This window comes from Marmota flaviventris, chromosome 14, assembly GCF_047511675.1.
Source record: "Marmota flaviventris isolate mMarFla1 chromosome 14, mMarFla1.hap1, whole genome shotgun sequence".
Taxonomy (NCBI): Eukaryota; Metazoa; Chordata; class Mammalia; order Rodentia; family Sciuridae; genus Marmota; species Marmota flaviventris.
Genome location: NC_092511.1, coordinates 71,983,462 through 71,999,062, shown reverse-complemented (window position 1 = coordinate 71,999,062; position 15,601 = coordinate 71,983,462). Strand labels below are relative to the sequence as shown.

At 41.8% G+C, this 15,601-nt stretch overlaps 1 protein-coding gene across 2 annotated transcripts in view; it reads left to right on the top strand.

Annotated features, from left to right (window-relative positions):
• The window catches only part of Suclg1 (succinate-CoA ligase GDP/ADP-forming subunit alpha), a 44,734-nt gene extending 31,096 nt beyond the window's left edge, over positions 1–13,638 (top strand). For both annotated transcript variants that reach the window (XM_027943824.2, XM_071601774.1), the window contains exons 8-9: positions 11,584–11,772; positions 13,390–13,638. In XM_027943824.2, coding sequence (XP_027799625.1) covers positions 11,584–11,772; positions 13,390–13,416 — 216 coding nt within the window. In that variant the 3' untranslated portion in view covers positions 13,417–13,638. The remainder of the gene's footprint in view (positions 1–11,583; positions 11,773–13,389) is intronic.
• Positions 13,639–15,601: the final 1,963 nt, after the last annotated feature.

Sequence of the window (15,601 nt, the reverse complement as noted above, 5' to 3'; positions counted from 1 at the left end):
CCTTGTATTATTTTTCCCCTTCCCCTCACTTCCTCTTGTATGTACTTTTGTATAACTCTGAGGGTCTCCTTCCGTTTCCATGCATTTTCCCTTCTCTCTCCCTTTCCCTCCCACCTCTCATCCCTGTTTAATGTTAATCTTCTTCTCATGCTCTTCGACCCTACTCTGTTCTTAGTTACTCTCCTTATATCAAAGAAGACATTTGGCATTTGTTTTTTAGGGATTGGCTAGCTTCACTTAGCATAATCTGCTCTAATGCCATCCATTTCCCTGTAAATTCTATGATTTTGTCATTTTTTAATGCAGAGTAATACTCCATTGTGTATAAATGCCACATTTTTTTTATCCATTCATCCATTGAAGGGCATCTAGGTTGGTTCCACAGTCTAGCTATTGTGAATTGTGCTGCTATGAACATCGATGTAGCAGTGTCCCTGTAGCATGCTCTTTTTAGGTCTTTAGGGAATAGACCGAGAAGGGGAATAGCTGGGTCAAATGGTGGCTCCATTCCCAGCTTTCCAAGAAATCTCCATACTGCTTTCCAAATTGGCTGCACCAATCTGCAGTCCCACCAGCAATGTACAAGTGTACCCTTTTCCCCACATCCTCGCCAGCACTTGTTGCTGTTTGACTTCATAATGGCTGCCAATCTAACTGGAGTGAGATGGTATCTTAGGGTGGTTTTGATTTGCATTTCTCTGACTGCTAGAGATGGTGAGCATTTTTCCATGTACTTGTTGATTGATTGTATGTCCTCCTCTGAGAAGTGTCTGTTCAGGTCCTTGGCCCATTTGTTGATTGGGTTGTTTGTTCTCTTATTGTCTAATTTTTTGAGTTCTTTGTATACTCTGGATATTAGGGCTCTATCTGAAGTGTGAGGAGTAAAGATTTGTTCCCAGGATGTAGGCTCTCTATTTACCTCTCTTATTGTATCTTTTGCTGAGAAAAAACTTTTTAGTTTGAGTAAGTCCCATTTGTTGATTCTAGTTATTAACTTTTGTGCTATGGGTGTCCTATTGAGGAATTTGGAGCCCGACCCCACAGTATGTAGATCGTAGCCAACTTTTTCTTCTATCAGACAGCGTGTCTCTGATTTGATATCAAGCTCCTTGATCCATTTTGAATTAACTTTTGTGCATGGCGAGAGAAAGGGATTCAGTTTCATTTTGTTGCATATGGATTTCCAGTTTTCCCAGCACCATTTGTTGAAGATGCTATCCTTCCTCCATTGCATGCTTTTAGACCCTTTATCAAATATAAGATAGTTGTAGTTTTGTGGATTGGTTTCTGTGTCCTCTATTCTGTACCATTGGTCCACCCGCCTGTTTTGGTACCAGTACCATGCTGTTTTTGTTACTATTGCTCTGTAATATAGTTTGAAGTCTGGTATCGCTATACCGCCTGACTCACATTTCCTGCTTAGCATTGTTTTTGCTATTCTGGGTCTTTTATTTTTCCATATGAATTTCATGATTGCTTTCTCTATTTCTACAAGAAATGCCGTTGGGATTTTGATTGGCATTGCATTAAACCTATAGAGAACTTTTGGTAATATCGCCATTTTGATGATGTTAGTTCTGCCTATCCATGAACAGGGTATATTTTTCCATCTTCTAAGATCTTCTTCTATTTCTCTCTTTAGGGTTCTGTAGTTTTCATTGTATAAGTCTTTCACCTCTTTTGTTAGGTTGATTCCCAAGTATTTTATTTTTTTTGAAGATATTGTGAATGGAGTGGTTGTCCTCATTTCCATTTCAGAGGATTTGTCGCTGATATACAGGAATGCCTTTGATTTATGCGTGTTGATTTTATATCCTGCCACTTTGCTGAATTCATTTATTAGCTCTAATAGTTTCTTTGTAGAGCCTTTTGGGTCTGCTAGGTATAGAATCATGTCATCTGCAAATAGTGATAATTTAAGTTCTTCCTTTCCTATTTTGATACCTTTAATTTCTTTCGTCTGTCTAATTGCTCTGGCCAGTGTTTCGAGAACTATGTTGAACAGAAGTGGTGAGAGAGGGCATCCCTGTCTTGTTCCAGATTTTAGAGGGAATGCCTTCGATTTTTCTCCATTCAGTATGATGCTAGCCTGAGGCTTAGCATAGATTGCTTTTACAATATTGAGGTATGTTCCTGTTATCCCTAGTTTTTCTAGAGTTTTGAACATAAAGGGATGCTGTACTTTGTCGAATGCTTTTTCCGCATCTATCGAGATGATCATATGGTTCTTATTTTTAAGTCTATTGATGTGGTGAATAACATTTATTGATTTCCGTATATTGAACCAGCCTTGCATCCCAGGGATGAATCCTACTTGATCATGGTGCACAATTTTTTTGATATGTTTTTGTATCTGAGTGGCCAGAATTTTATTGAGGATTTTTGCATCTAGGTTCATTAGAGATATTGGTCTGTAGTTTTCTTTCTTTGAAGTGTCTTTGTCTGGTTTAGGTATCAGGGTGATGTTGGCCTCGTAGAATGAATTTGGAAGTTCTCCCTCTTTTTCTATTTCCCGAAGTAGCTTGAAAAGTATTGGTATTAGTTCCTCTTTAAAGGTTTTGTAAAACTCTGCTGTATACCCATCCGGTCCTGGGCTTTTCTTAGTTGGTAGTCTTTTGATGGTTTCTTCTATTTCCTCAATTGATATTGGTCTGTTTAGGTTGTCTATATCCTCCTGACTCAATCTGGGCAGATCATATGACTTAAGAAATTTATCTATGCCTTCACTATCTTCTAATTTATTGGAGTATAAGGATTCAAAATAATTTTTGATTATCTTCTGTATTTCTGAAGTGTCTGTTGTGATATTGCCTCTTTCATCCCGTATGTTAGTGATTTGAGTTCTCTCTCTTCTTCTCTTCGCTAGCATGGCTAAGGGTCTGTCGATTTTGTTTATTTTTTCAAAGAACCAACTTTTAGTTTTGTCAATTTTTTCAATTGTTTCTTTTGTTTCGATTTCATTAATTTCAGCTCTGATTTTAATTATTTCTTGCCTTCTACTTCTTTTGCTGTTGTTTTGCTCTTCTTTTTCAAGGATTTTGAGATGAAGTATGAGATCATTTATTTGTTGGTTTTTTCTTTTTTTAAGGAATGAACTCCAAGCAATGAATTTTCCTCTTAGAACTGCTTTCAATGTGTCCCATAGATTCCGATATGTTGTGTCTGTGTTTTCGTTAATCTCTAAGAATTTTTTAATTTCCTCCTTGATGTCTTCTATAACCCACTGATCATTCAGTAACCTATTGTTCATTCTCCAAGTGATGTATTCTTTTTCCTTCCTTCTTTTATCGTTGATTTTCAGTTCCATTCCATTATGATCAGATAGGATGCATGGTATTATCTCTACTCCTTTGTATTGTCTAAGAGTTTCCCTGTGACATAATATATGATCTATTTTTGAGAAGGATCCATGTGCTGCTGAGAAAAAAGTGTAACTGCTTGATGTTGGGTGGTATATTCTATATATGTCAATTAAGTCTAGGTTATTAATTGTGTTATTGAGTTCTATAGTTTCCTTATTCAACTTTTGTTTGGAAGATCTGTCCAGTGGTGATAGAGGTGTGTTGAAGTCTCCCATGATTATTGTATGGTGGTCTATTAGACTCTTGAACTTGAGAAGAGTTTGTTTGATGAACATAGCTGCACCATTGTTTGGGGCATATATATTTATGATTGTTATGTCTTGTTGGTGTATGGTTCCCTTGAGCAGTATGTAGTGTCCCTCTTTATCCCTTTTGATTAACTTTGGCTTAAAATCTATTTTATTTGATATGAGTATGGATACTCCTGCTTGTTTCCGAAGTCCATATGAGTGATATGATTTTTCCCAACCTTTCACCTTCAGCCTATGTATGTCTTTTCCTATCAAATGCGTCTCCTGTAGGCAGCATATTGTTGGGTCTTGTTTTGTGATCCATTCTACTAGCCTGTGTCTCTTGATTGGTGAGTTTAAGCCATTAACATTTAGGGTTATTATTGAGATATGGGTTGTTCTTCCAGCCATATTTGTTTATTTATGTTACTAAACATGGTTTGTTTTCCACTTTGATTATTTTCCCCCCTTTAGTGTCCTACCTCCCACTGTTGGTTTTCATTGTTATTTTCCATTTCCTCTTCCTGTAATGTTTTGCCAAGGATGTTTTGAAGAGATGGTTTTCTAGCTGCAAATTCTTTTAACTTTTGTTTATCGTGGAAGGTTTTAATTTCATCTTCCAGCCTGAAGCTTAATTTCGCTGGAAACACAATTCTTGGTTGGAACCCATTTTCTTTCAGTGTTTGAAATATGTTATTCCAGGATCTTCTAGCTTTCAGAGTCTGTGTTGAAAGATCAGCTGTTATCCTGATTGGCTTACCCCTAAATGTGATCTGCTTCCTTTCTCTTGTAGCTTTTAAAATTCTCTCCTTATTCTGTATGTTGGGTATCTTCATTATAATGTGTCTAGGTGTGGGTCTCTTATGATTTTGCACATTCGGCGTCCTATAGGCTTCTAGGATTTGGGGTTCTGTCTCATTCTTCAAGTCTGGGAAGTTTTCTCGAATTATTTCATTGAATAGATTGCTCATTCCTTTGGTTTGAAACTCTGTTCCTTCCTGTATCCCAATGACTCTTAAATTTGGTCTCTTGATGTTATCCCATATTTCTTGGATGTTCTGCTCATGGTTTCTTAACAGTCTTGCTGAGCTGTCTATGTTCTTTTCAAGTTGAAATACTTTATCTTCATTGTCTGATGTTCTGTCTTCTAAGTGTTCTACTCTGCTGGTAGTATTCTCAATTGAGTTTTTAAGTTGGCTTATTGCTTCCTGCATTTCTAGGATTTCTGTTTGTTTGTTTTTTATAACCTCTATTTCCCTGTATAGTTGATCTTTTGGTTCTTGGATTTGTTTATGTAATTCATTGTTGAAGTGATCTTTCATTGTCTGATTTTGCTGTCTGATGTCTTCCTTGAGACTCCAGATCATCTGAAGCATGTATATCCTGAATTCTTTATCTGACATTCCATCAGCTGCAGCTATTACCTCTTCTAACGTTGAGTTGACCTGCAATGCTTGTGGTCCTTTCTTTCCTTGTCTCTTCATACTGTTTGCGTTCCGTTCTTCTTGGTGAAACTGTTGTGCTATTGAATTTTCCCCCTATATATTTATATTGGTCTTGTATAGTTGCAAAGTCTCCCTCGCAGGCGCGGGCGGCGGCTCTGCCCCTCCTCCAATTGGGGCAATGTGCCTACCACGCCGGCAGGCCGCTGGGCCTGCTCTGCCGGTCGGTAGCAGGTCCGCCGACCTTGCAGGCGCGGGCGGCGGCTCTGTCCCTCTGCGGGCCGCTAGGCTTGTTCTGTCGGTGGTCGCAGTTCTGCCTACTTTGCAGGCGCAGGCAGCGGCACTGCCCCTCTGCAGGCCTCTGGGGCTGTACTGCCAGTGGATCGCAGGTCCGCCTACTTTGCAGGCGTGGGGGGGGCGGCTCTACCCTTCCTCAGGCCACTGGGCCTGTTCTGTCTCTCGGTTGCAGGTCTGACCTGTTCTGGTGGTGGTCTCAGTTCCGACTACCTTGCAGGCGCGGGGGGGAGGGGGCGGCTCTGCCTCTCAGCAGGCCGCTGCTCCTCTTCTGCCGGTGGGTCGCAGGCCCGCCTACCTTGCAGGAGTGATTGGAAGCTCTGTCCCGCCGCGGGCCACTGGGCCTTTTCTGTCGGTGGTCACCCTTCCCCTACCTGGCAGGCGAGGGGGGTGGGGGGCGGCTCTGCCCCTCAGCAGGCCGCTGGGCCTGCTCTGTGTTTGGTCCCAGTTCCCTCTACTATGCCGGCGCAGGGGGAGGGGGCGGCTCAGCCTCTCAGCAGGCGGCTGCTCCTCTTCTGCCGGTGGGTCGCAGGCCCGCCTACCTTGCAGGAGTGATTGGAAGCTCTGTCCCACCGCGGGCCACTGGGCCTTTTCTGTCGGTGGTCACCCTTCCCCTACCTGGCAGGCGAGGGGGGTGGGGGGCGGCTCTGCCCCTCAGCAGGCCGCTGGGCCTGCTCTGTGTTTGGTCCCAGTTCCCTCTACTATGCCGGCGCAGGGGGAGGGGGCGGCTCAGCCTCTCAGCAGGCGGCTGCTCCTCTTCTGCCGGTGGGTCGCAGGCCCGCCTACCTTGCAGGAGTGATTGGAAGCTCTGTCCCGCCGCGGGCCACTGGGCCTTTTCTGTAGGTGGTCACCCTTCCCCTACCTGGCAGGCGAGGGGGGTGGGGGGCGGCTCTGCCCCTCAGCAGGCCGCTGGGCCTGCTCTGTGTTTGGTCCCAGTTCCCTCTACTATGCCGGCGCAGGGGGAGGGGGCGGCTCAGCCTCTCAGCAGGCGGCTGCTCCTCTTCTGCCGGTGGGTCGCAGGCCCGCCTACCTTGCCGGAGTGATTGGAAGCTCTGTCCCGCCGGGGGCCACTGGGCCTTTTCTGTCGGTGGTCACCCTTCCCCTACCTGGCAGGCGAGGGGGGTGGGGGGCGGCTCTGCCCCTCAGCAGGCCGCTGGGCCTGCTCTGTGTCTGGTCCCAGTTCCCTCTACTATGCCGGCGCAGGGGGAGCGGGCGGCTCAGCCTCTCAGCAGGCGGCTGCTCCTCTTCTGCCGGTGGGTCGCAGGCCCGCCTACCTTGCCGGAGTGATTGGAAGCTCTGTCCCGCCGGGGGCCACTGGGCCTTTTCTGTCGGTGGTCACCCTTCCCCTACCTGGCAGGCGAGGGGGGTGGGGGGCGGCTCTGCCCCTCAGCAGGCCGCTGGGCCTGCTCTGTGTCTGGTCCCAGTTCCCTCTACTATGCCGGCGCAGGGGGAGGGGGCGGCTCAGCCACTCAGCAGGCGGCTGCTCCTCTTCTGCCGGTGGGTCGCAGGCCCGCCTACCTTGCAGGAGTGATTGGAAGCTCTGTCCCGCCGGGGGCCACTGGGCCTTTTCTGTCGGTGGTCACCCTTCCCCTACCTGGCAGGCGAGGGGGGTGGGGGGCGGCTCTGCCCCTCAGCAGGCCGCTGGGCCTGCTCTGTGTTTGGTCCCAGTTCCCTCTACTATGCCGGCGCAGGGGGAGCGGGCGGCTCAGCCTCTCAGCAGGCGGCTGCTCCTCTTCTGCCGGTGGGTCGCAGGCCCGCCTACCTTGCAGGAGTGATTGGAAGCTCTGTCCCTCCGGGGGCCACTGGGCCTTTTCTGTCGGTGGTCACCCTTCCCCTACCTGGCAGGCGAGGGGGGTGGGGGGCGGTTCTGCCCCTCAGCAGGCCGCTGGGCCTGCTCTGTGTTTGGTCCCAGTTCCCTCTACTATGCCGGCGCAGGGGGAGCGGGCGGCTCAGCCTCTCAGCAGGCGGCTGCTCCTCTTCTGCCGGTGGGTCGCAGGCCCGCCTACCTTGCAGGAGTGATTGGAAGCTCTGTCCCACCGGGGGCCACTGGGCCTTTTCTGTAGGTGGTCACCCTTCCCCTACCTGGCAGGCGAGGGGGGTGGGGGGCGGCTCTGCCCCTCAGCAGGCCGCTGGGCCTGCTCTGTGTCTGGTCCCAGTTCCCTCTACTCCATAGTTCTTGATATATCATATTTCACACTTTGATTCAAGTGGGTTATGAACTCCCATTTTTACCCCATATACAGATTGCAGAATCACATCAGTTACACATCCATTGATTTACATAATGCCATACTGGTGTCTGTTGTATTCTGCTGCCTTTCCAATCCTCTACTATCCCCCCTCCCCTCCCCTCCCCTCCCCTCTTCTCTCTCTACCCCCTCTACTGTCATTCATTTCTCCCCCTTGTATTATTTTTCCCTTTCCCCTCACTTCCTCTTGTATGTAATTTTGTATAACCCTGAGGGTCTCCTTCCATTTCCATGCAATTTCCCTTCTCTCTCCCTTTCCCTCCCACCTCTCATCCCTGTTTAATATTAATCTTCTTCTCATGCTCTTCGTCCCTACTCTGTTCTTAGTTACTCTCCTTATATCAAAGAAGACATTTGGCATTTGTTTTTTAGGGATTGGCTAGCTTCACTTAGCATAATCTGCTCTAATGCCATCCATTTCCCTGCAAATTCTATGATTTTGTCATTTTTTAATGCAGAGTAATACTTCATTGTGTATAAATGCCACATTTTTTTTATCCATTCATCTATTGAAGGGCATCTAGGTTGGTTCCACAGTCTTGCTATTGTGAATTGTGTTGCTATGAACATCGATGTAGCAGTGTCCCCGTAGCATGCTCTTTTTTGGTCTTTAGGGAATAGACCGAGAAGGGGAATAGCTGGGTCAAATGGTGGTTCCATTCCCAGCTTTCCAAGAAATCTCCATACTGCTTTCCAAATTGGCTGCACCAATTTGCAGTCCCACCAGCAATGTACAAGTGTACCCTTTTCCCCACATCCTCGCCAGCACTTGTTGCTGTTTGACTTCATAATGGCTGCCAATCTTACTGGAGTGAGATGGTATCTTAGGGTGGTTTTGATTTGCATTTCTCTGACTGCTAGAGATGGTGAGCATTTTTGATTCATCCCTGGGATGCAAGGCTGGTTCAATATACGGAAATCAATAAATGTTATTCACCACATCAATAGACTTAAAAATAAGAACCATATGATCATTTCGATAGATGCGGAAAAAGCATTCAACAAAGTACAGCATCCCTGTATGTTCAAAACTCTAGAAAAAACAGGGATAACAGGAACATACCTCAATATTGTAAAAGCTATCTATGCTAAGCCTCAGGCTAGCATCATTCTGAATGGAGAAAAATTGAAGGCATTCCCTCTAAAATCTGGAACAAGACAGGGATGCCCTCTCTCACCACTTCTGTTCAACATAGTTCTCGAAACACTGGCCAGAGCAATTAGACAGACGAAAGAAATTAAAGGCATAAAAATAGGAAAAGAAGAACTTAAATTATCTCTATTTGCAGGTGACATGATTCTATACCTAGCAGACCCAAAAGGGTCTACAAAGAAACTATTAGAGCTAATAAATGAATTCAACAAAGTGGCAGGATATAAAATCAACACACATAAATCAAAGGCATTCCTGTATATCAGCGACAAATCCTCTGAAATGGAAATGAGGACAACCACTCCATTCACAATATCTTCAAAAAAAATAAAATACTTGGGAATCAACCTAACAAAAGAGGTGAAAGACTTATACAATGAAAACTACAGAACCCTAAAGAGAGAAATAGAAGAAGATCTTAGAAGATGGAAAAATATACCCTGTTCATGGATAGGCAGAACTAACATCATCAAAATGGCGATATTACCAAAAGTTCTCTATAGGTTTAATGCAATGCCAATCAAAATCCCAACGGCATTTCTTGTAGAAATAGATAAAGCAATCATGAAGTTAATATGGGAAAATAAAAGACCCAGAAGAGCAAAAACAATGCTAAGCAGGAAGTGTGAATCAGGCGGTATAGCGATACCAGACTTCAAACTATACTACAGAGCAATAGTAACAAAAACAGCATGGTACTGGTACCAAAACAGGCGGGGGACCAATGGTACAGAATAGAGGACACAGAAACCAATCCACAAAACTACAACTATCTTATATTTGATAAAGGGGCTAAAAGCATGCAATGGAGGAAGGATAGCATCTTCATTTGATACATTTTCCTAAAAATAAATTAATAAATAAAAAAGTTTTAATTAAAAGAAGTTTTTGATGAAGCAATAAAAATTACTGGTTTTATTAAATTTTGGTCCTCATCAGTATTTTGTGACAAGATAGGAAAGAAGTTTTCTTACAATTGAGCTGTGAACTAAACAAACTGCTTTAAGGAACACCAATTTTATTTGAAAAGATGACCAGCAAACAAACTGGTTATTCAGACTTGGTTATTTGGCAGAAGTTTTCTCAAAAATAAACAAAGCAAACTTACCATACTATCAAACAACTGGTAGTATTTGGGGGTACTAATAAAATTTGAATTTTCAAATGAATATTAAAATTTTGGAAAACTTCTACCTGCCATCATCAGGAAGTTTAGTAACTTCCCTTTACTGAAAAGGCTTTTCCAGTGAGATTGGTAGTGATACAATGACTGTGATTTGTTGAAACTGAATAATGAAGTATGTCAGCATTTAGGATATTTTTCCACCTGATGAATATGTAAACATATTTAATATCATTTCTTTAATTATATTGTAAGTTCAAAGCCCCAAAATTCTTACATTTTCATGCATTTTTTAAAGCATGCTATAAAATTGTGTGAGTAGAAGAGTTATTCAAAATACAAGACAGACTAATAGATTTCAAAATAACAAAGGACAAAAAGTTCATTACTATGGCGTCAGATTCTAACATTGCATCTAACCTTTAAAAAATTGCCATTTTAATAGAAGTGTGTAATATCAAAAAAGAATATCCACCATTATCTGTAAAGCAATTAAAATATTTTTCCCATTTTCAGCTGCATATCTGGGTGAGGCCGGATTTTCATCTAAAATAATTCAACTAAAATAACATTTATAACAGATTGAATGCAAAAGCAGTATCATTTGTCATTTATTAAACAGGAGTTCCAAAATTGTTGTTAAATGCCACTCTTCTCACAAGAATGTTTTTAATACCATTCTAAAAAGTTATCTTTTCAGATGAATTGAAATATACTTATAAGTTTTGAGTGTTAATTTCTAAGATAGTAAGTATTATTACATGGCATCATTCGATGTAAAATTTAACCATATATTCATACATTGCTGTATGTCATTTCTTAGCTGATGAATATGAAAACCTATTTAATATCATTTCTTTAATTATATTGTAAGTTCAAAGCCCAGAAATTCTTAAGTTTTCATGCATTTTTTAAACCTCAATCTAGTACAGTGATATATGCACAGAGGTGGCACATTAAAATGGATTTTTGTTGAATAAAACTAATCCTAATCTTCCTTCTTAGACACTATAGAATTTGAGTTGAAAGGGCTGTTGGCCACCAATCTAGGTCGGCCATTTTATTTCTGGATGAAGCAGCAGAGGTCTGGAGAAGCGATGTGTCTTATCCAAGGGCAATCCACTTTAGTCAATATGAAATTGAATCTTGAGTCCTAGGTCTTACCAGTGTATCCCCCCCCTTTTTTAACACATTTATTAAGCATTAACTAAAAAGGAATTGAGACATAAAATTCCATTAAAATAAGGCAAACCGATCTTGGGTCTTAGATCATTGTTGTTATAAGTCATATAACAAATTTTCAGGTATGTTCCTGTGTTTTTCAAATGAAAGATTCATATATATATTTGTAAAACAGCTTGTGGGGCTGGGGTTGTAGCTCAGTGGTAGAGCACTTGCCTAGCATGTGTGAGGCACTAGGTTTGATTCTCAGCACCACACATAAAATAAAGGTCCATAGACAACTAAAAATAATAATTTTTAAAAAACCAGCTTGTGCCAGCAAAGCTGTTAATATTCAACAGATATAAAAATTTGATCAGGATTATTTTCCTGAGTTTGTTTGGAAAGTTGAGTCATCTTTAAGAAGCATATAGTGGTTTCAGTTATAGTTCAGTATTTGTATGGGTTTTTTTTTTAGAATGAATTGAGGGGCTTTTACCATTTGCCAACAGTCATGATTTTGATTAACTTCTTCATTAGATTGTTTACCATTATCACTTTCTCTGCAGGGTCCAAATGCCAAGCCTGTAGTGTCCTTCATTGCTGGTTTAACTGCTCCCCCGGGCAGGAGAATGGGTCACGCAGGAGCAATTATTGCTGGAGGAAAAGGTGGAGCTAAAGAGAAGATTGCTGCCCTTCAGAGTGCAGGAGTTGTAGTCAGCATGTCTCCTGCACAACTGGGCACCACCATTTACAAGGTGAGTACTGATAATGGCCCAAGTGCTCTGAAGTTATGGGACTCCTCAGTGTGGGACGACACTGGATGCCTGGAAATCATGGTCTTTTCTTCTGGGTCTTAATTTTTTATTTCATTCTGATTGCACTCTATTAATGTTCTTATCCCCTAAGTAAGAAACTTTCTCATTTAAAAATTGGTCTTCTTTAAATATTGGGATATGCTGTTCTATAAACAATAAGATATGACATGCAAAAATGACATTTTGGAGGCCATAGTGCCATGATTTCTTCATTCCCATGATTTTGGGAATGGAGAGAGTGTGTGTAGAAAACTGCCTTATGTTTCTTCTTCTTTTCCCCTGAAGGAGAGCCTTTAGGTTATAGTCACCTGACCCCATATTGTTTTATTGTTTCTGTTTCCAAGGAGAGGGGCTGAAGGCTGAGTAACAAGAAACTAAAACTATAAAGAGGGAGTTGGGGTAGAGGGAAGTCTAAAGAGGAGAGTGGGGAGACTCAGGTTCTCATTTCTGGCCTTGATGTTCTGTGATGCCATGTCACTTATGGGTTGGAGGAATAACATTTAAACCATTTTCTTTGCTTTTCCTTTTTAATACCATATTATGATTAAAGTATTATAAATTATCTTTTGTTTTCCATAATCTCTATAGTGATTATTAGCTTGTTTCTTTGAGTGATCATTTAAGGCTTCTCTACCTCTTTTTTTGTCAGGACTATAGCTTTGACAAAAAAACAAAAACCCTATTTTTCAAGCATGGTGAAAACAAGAAAAATTGTTTTCCCAGAAGGGAACAATATTCAGATAGAGTTTAAAAATCCTGACTATATGTAATCTTCTTTGCTCTTGTCTTAGAGATAATTTTATGAACTACTTGTGTATTGAATTTTTTCATATCCTATCGTTTGGAATATAACACTATGTGCCATAGTGTTTGAAATCAGTCTGGGTGAGTAATAAAGTGTGGGAAGAATTCTTTTTGAAAGTGGAGGAAAAGGAGAAAAATAAATGTTTAAATTCACATTGGAGATGTGTGTTACCATTTTGCTCCAGTAAGTGGCAGCAGGCATCTACACATTTTATCTGGTGCTATTTGTTACAATCTAGAAAAATGTAATTTTCAGTATTGTTTCCTTAAACAAAGTCTTATTTAAGGTATTCTTCTGTTTTAAGTGTTTCTAATGTTTTTGACACTTTGTTCCAATTCTAACTGAATCTTTACTTAATTTTCTTCTGTGAGAAAGTAAGCAAATCTGTTTCCATAGCCTTAGTAAAAGGCCTGTTGTGGTTTGGATAAACACAACAAAGTTTGTCCCCTCCTAATAATAACACTCCAGTGAAAAAATAAGTATTATTTATAGCCTCTCTCTAGCTTCTGAGTTGAGAGACATAAAGTTGAAGCTCTGCATATAGCTTAATTAGATTTAAGCTGACATAGACTGATTTGAAAGCTGTTATTTTGTGTTAAGCACCCTCGTTCTGGTATATTTTAATTCTTGTAATTTGGTTCTTCAAAGGATCTTAAAGATAATAGGTTTGAGAATCATTTTGACCAAGAATGTAATTTGGATCTTTTATGTTTTTATCTCCCCTCTCTCCTCCTTTTCTTCTGTTTCTGAAGGAATTTGAAAAGAGGAAGATGCTATGAAAGGAACAAAAACAAAAAGGTCCTAAAACTGTGGAATGAATCATGTAGACTTGTGAACCATCAGCAGTTTACTTCTGTTGTCCACTGATTGTCAGCCTTTGTGCCTGGCCCTGGTCTTTCAGCATAACAGGAAGCCAAAGTTAAGTTTAGAATATCCTAAATTGAGATATTTTCACCTATTGTATAACAGAGATGGCCAATAAATCTACCATTTGATTTGAATATGATTTTGGAGACTTGTTATTATTCCATTGTGGCGCGGGCCAGGGAGGAGATGAGAGACAGTAGGAGAAATGCAATAATACATGTTTGTGTGTTTAAATGGGCCATGTAGAGAACATTGTAACTAAAACTTGAGAGAATAAGATTGCAATATATTCAGTATGACATTTGTCGAACTATCGATAGAATGACCTTAGGTCTCTTTTGAATTTATAGTCTTCTCATATGCATTTGTAGGTCTCCATCTTGCAGGGTAGTTCAGAGAGAAGTATATAAAGTCCCAGGCATGTAATAATACCACCGTTACTGTCACCATGATTGTCTTCAGGATTATAGGCAGAAACCTATAATCATCTGTGTTTTAGTTTTTGCCTAGTTAGGAAACTTTACCTAGTTGAGAAACAAAGTGTCTTCACTAATGCCATGCTTTTCTGTGATTCTGCAGAAAGCCATCCCCTTCCCCTTCCAGAGGCTTTATTCTTTGTTTATGGTTTAGGACATTTCACTGCAAGAAAGCAGGCGAACTGTTAGCCTTCCTGCTTTGTGTTTAAAAGGGACAAGAAGCAATTCCAACGGGTAATTGTCACTAAACAGACAGGGTGCCTGTCCATAGGAACATATATTCTGGAGAGGGAGAGACACAAAATATTCTCAAATTATATAACTGCTCTGAAGAAAACAAACAAGAACTTAGGTATTAAGTTTCCTTAGAAACTTGAGGAAAGACTAACTGGGGAGCCTTCCTCGGGGAGAGGATCTGAGGGCTGTGAAGGCATCAGACATGGAAAAGGGAAGATGAACAACAGGTAAGGGGAACCAACCATCAGTACAAAGGCAGGGAAAGAAGAGCTCATTTTCAGGAGATGAAGAAACATCAGGTGTACTGGGAGGAGTTAGAGGAAGTTTGTGGGGTCTTGGGGAAACCCATTCTGAGAACTCACATGACCTTGTGGTGCCCAGGCTGCTAGAGAGGTTACAAAGAACAGGTGTCAGGAGTAGATTCACAGCCCAAGAGATTCTGCCCTTCTGTGGATACATAGTCATTGACTTTGGAATTGATTAAACTGGCTCCTGCTTATAGCTGTTTCTTCATCTTGGAAACAAGGATAATGACATCCCACAGGGTACCTGGGTAAAATATATAAAGTGGGGTGTGCTCGTTGAATAGTGGGCTTATGTTTTTATCTCCTCTCTCTCCTCCATGTCCCCTGCTGTCCTAAGGACAACCTAGGCTGGCACTGCCTGCCAGGGAGGAAGATGCTTCATTTCTGTGTCACTTTGAACTCAAGGTCCCTATAAAACAAATGTTCTTTTGTCTAACTAAACTGTAGCTTTGTGATGGACACAATTCAGATAAGGAAGAGGTGGACCTGTCTTAACTTGGGAGGCTCTAACATAATACTATAAACTGGATGGCTTAGGCAACAGACATCTATTTCTCACAATTCTGGAGTCTGGGAAGTCCAAGATATCAGGAATAGGCCCCTCCTTGGTTTACAGAAGCCATCTTGTCATGTCCTTAGATAGTGAAAAGAGCTCACTAGCTTTCTGGTCTCCAAGCTCACTTATCCCATTCATATGACTTAATTATGTCCTAAAGACCCTACCTGTAATTAATTACCTCTAATTTTAACAAATGGATTGAGGGGGGCGGGCGCAGAGTTGTGGGGTGGTATAAACATTCAGTCCATTGAATAATCCTGACAGGAGTGATCTTTTTCAGGGTCCACCTCAGCCATGAGTTTTTCCAGGCCTGACTAGGAAAGTCAACACCCTGCCCTATACCCTAAAAATCCATCCCAAGACAACTTCTCTGTCCTCACTCCTCTGCTTCTTTTGGATAAATCAAGGAACTTAGTGGCCTCATGACCTTTCCATTTCTTTCAACCCCTGCCTTCATTTGTTCCATTCTCTTTCATTTTCCTACCTACACTCATCGCCCCTCCCAGGATCTTGTGGAGAC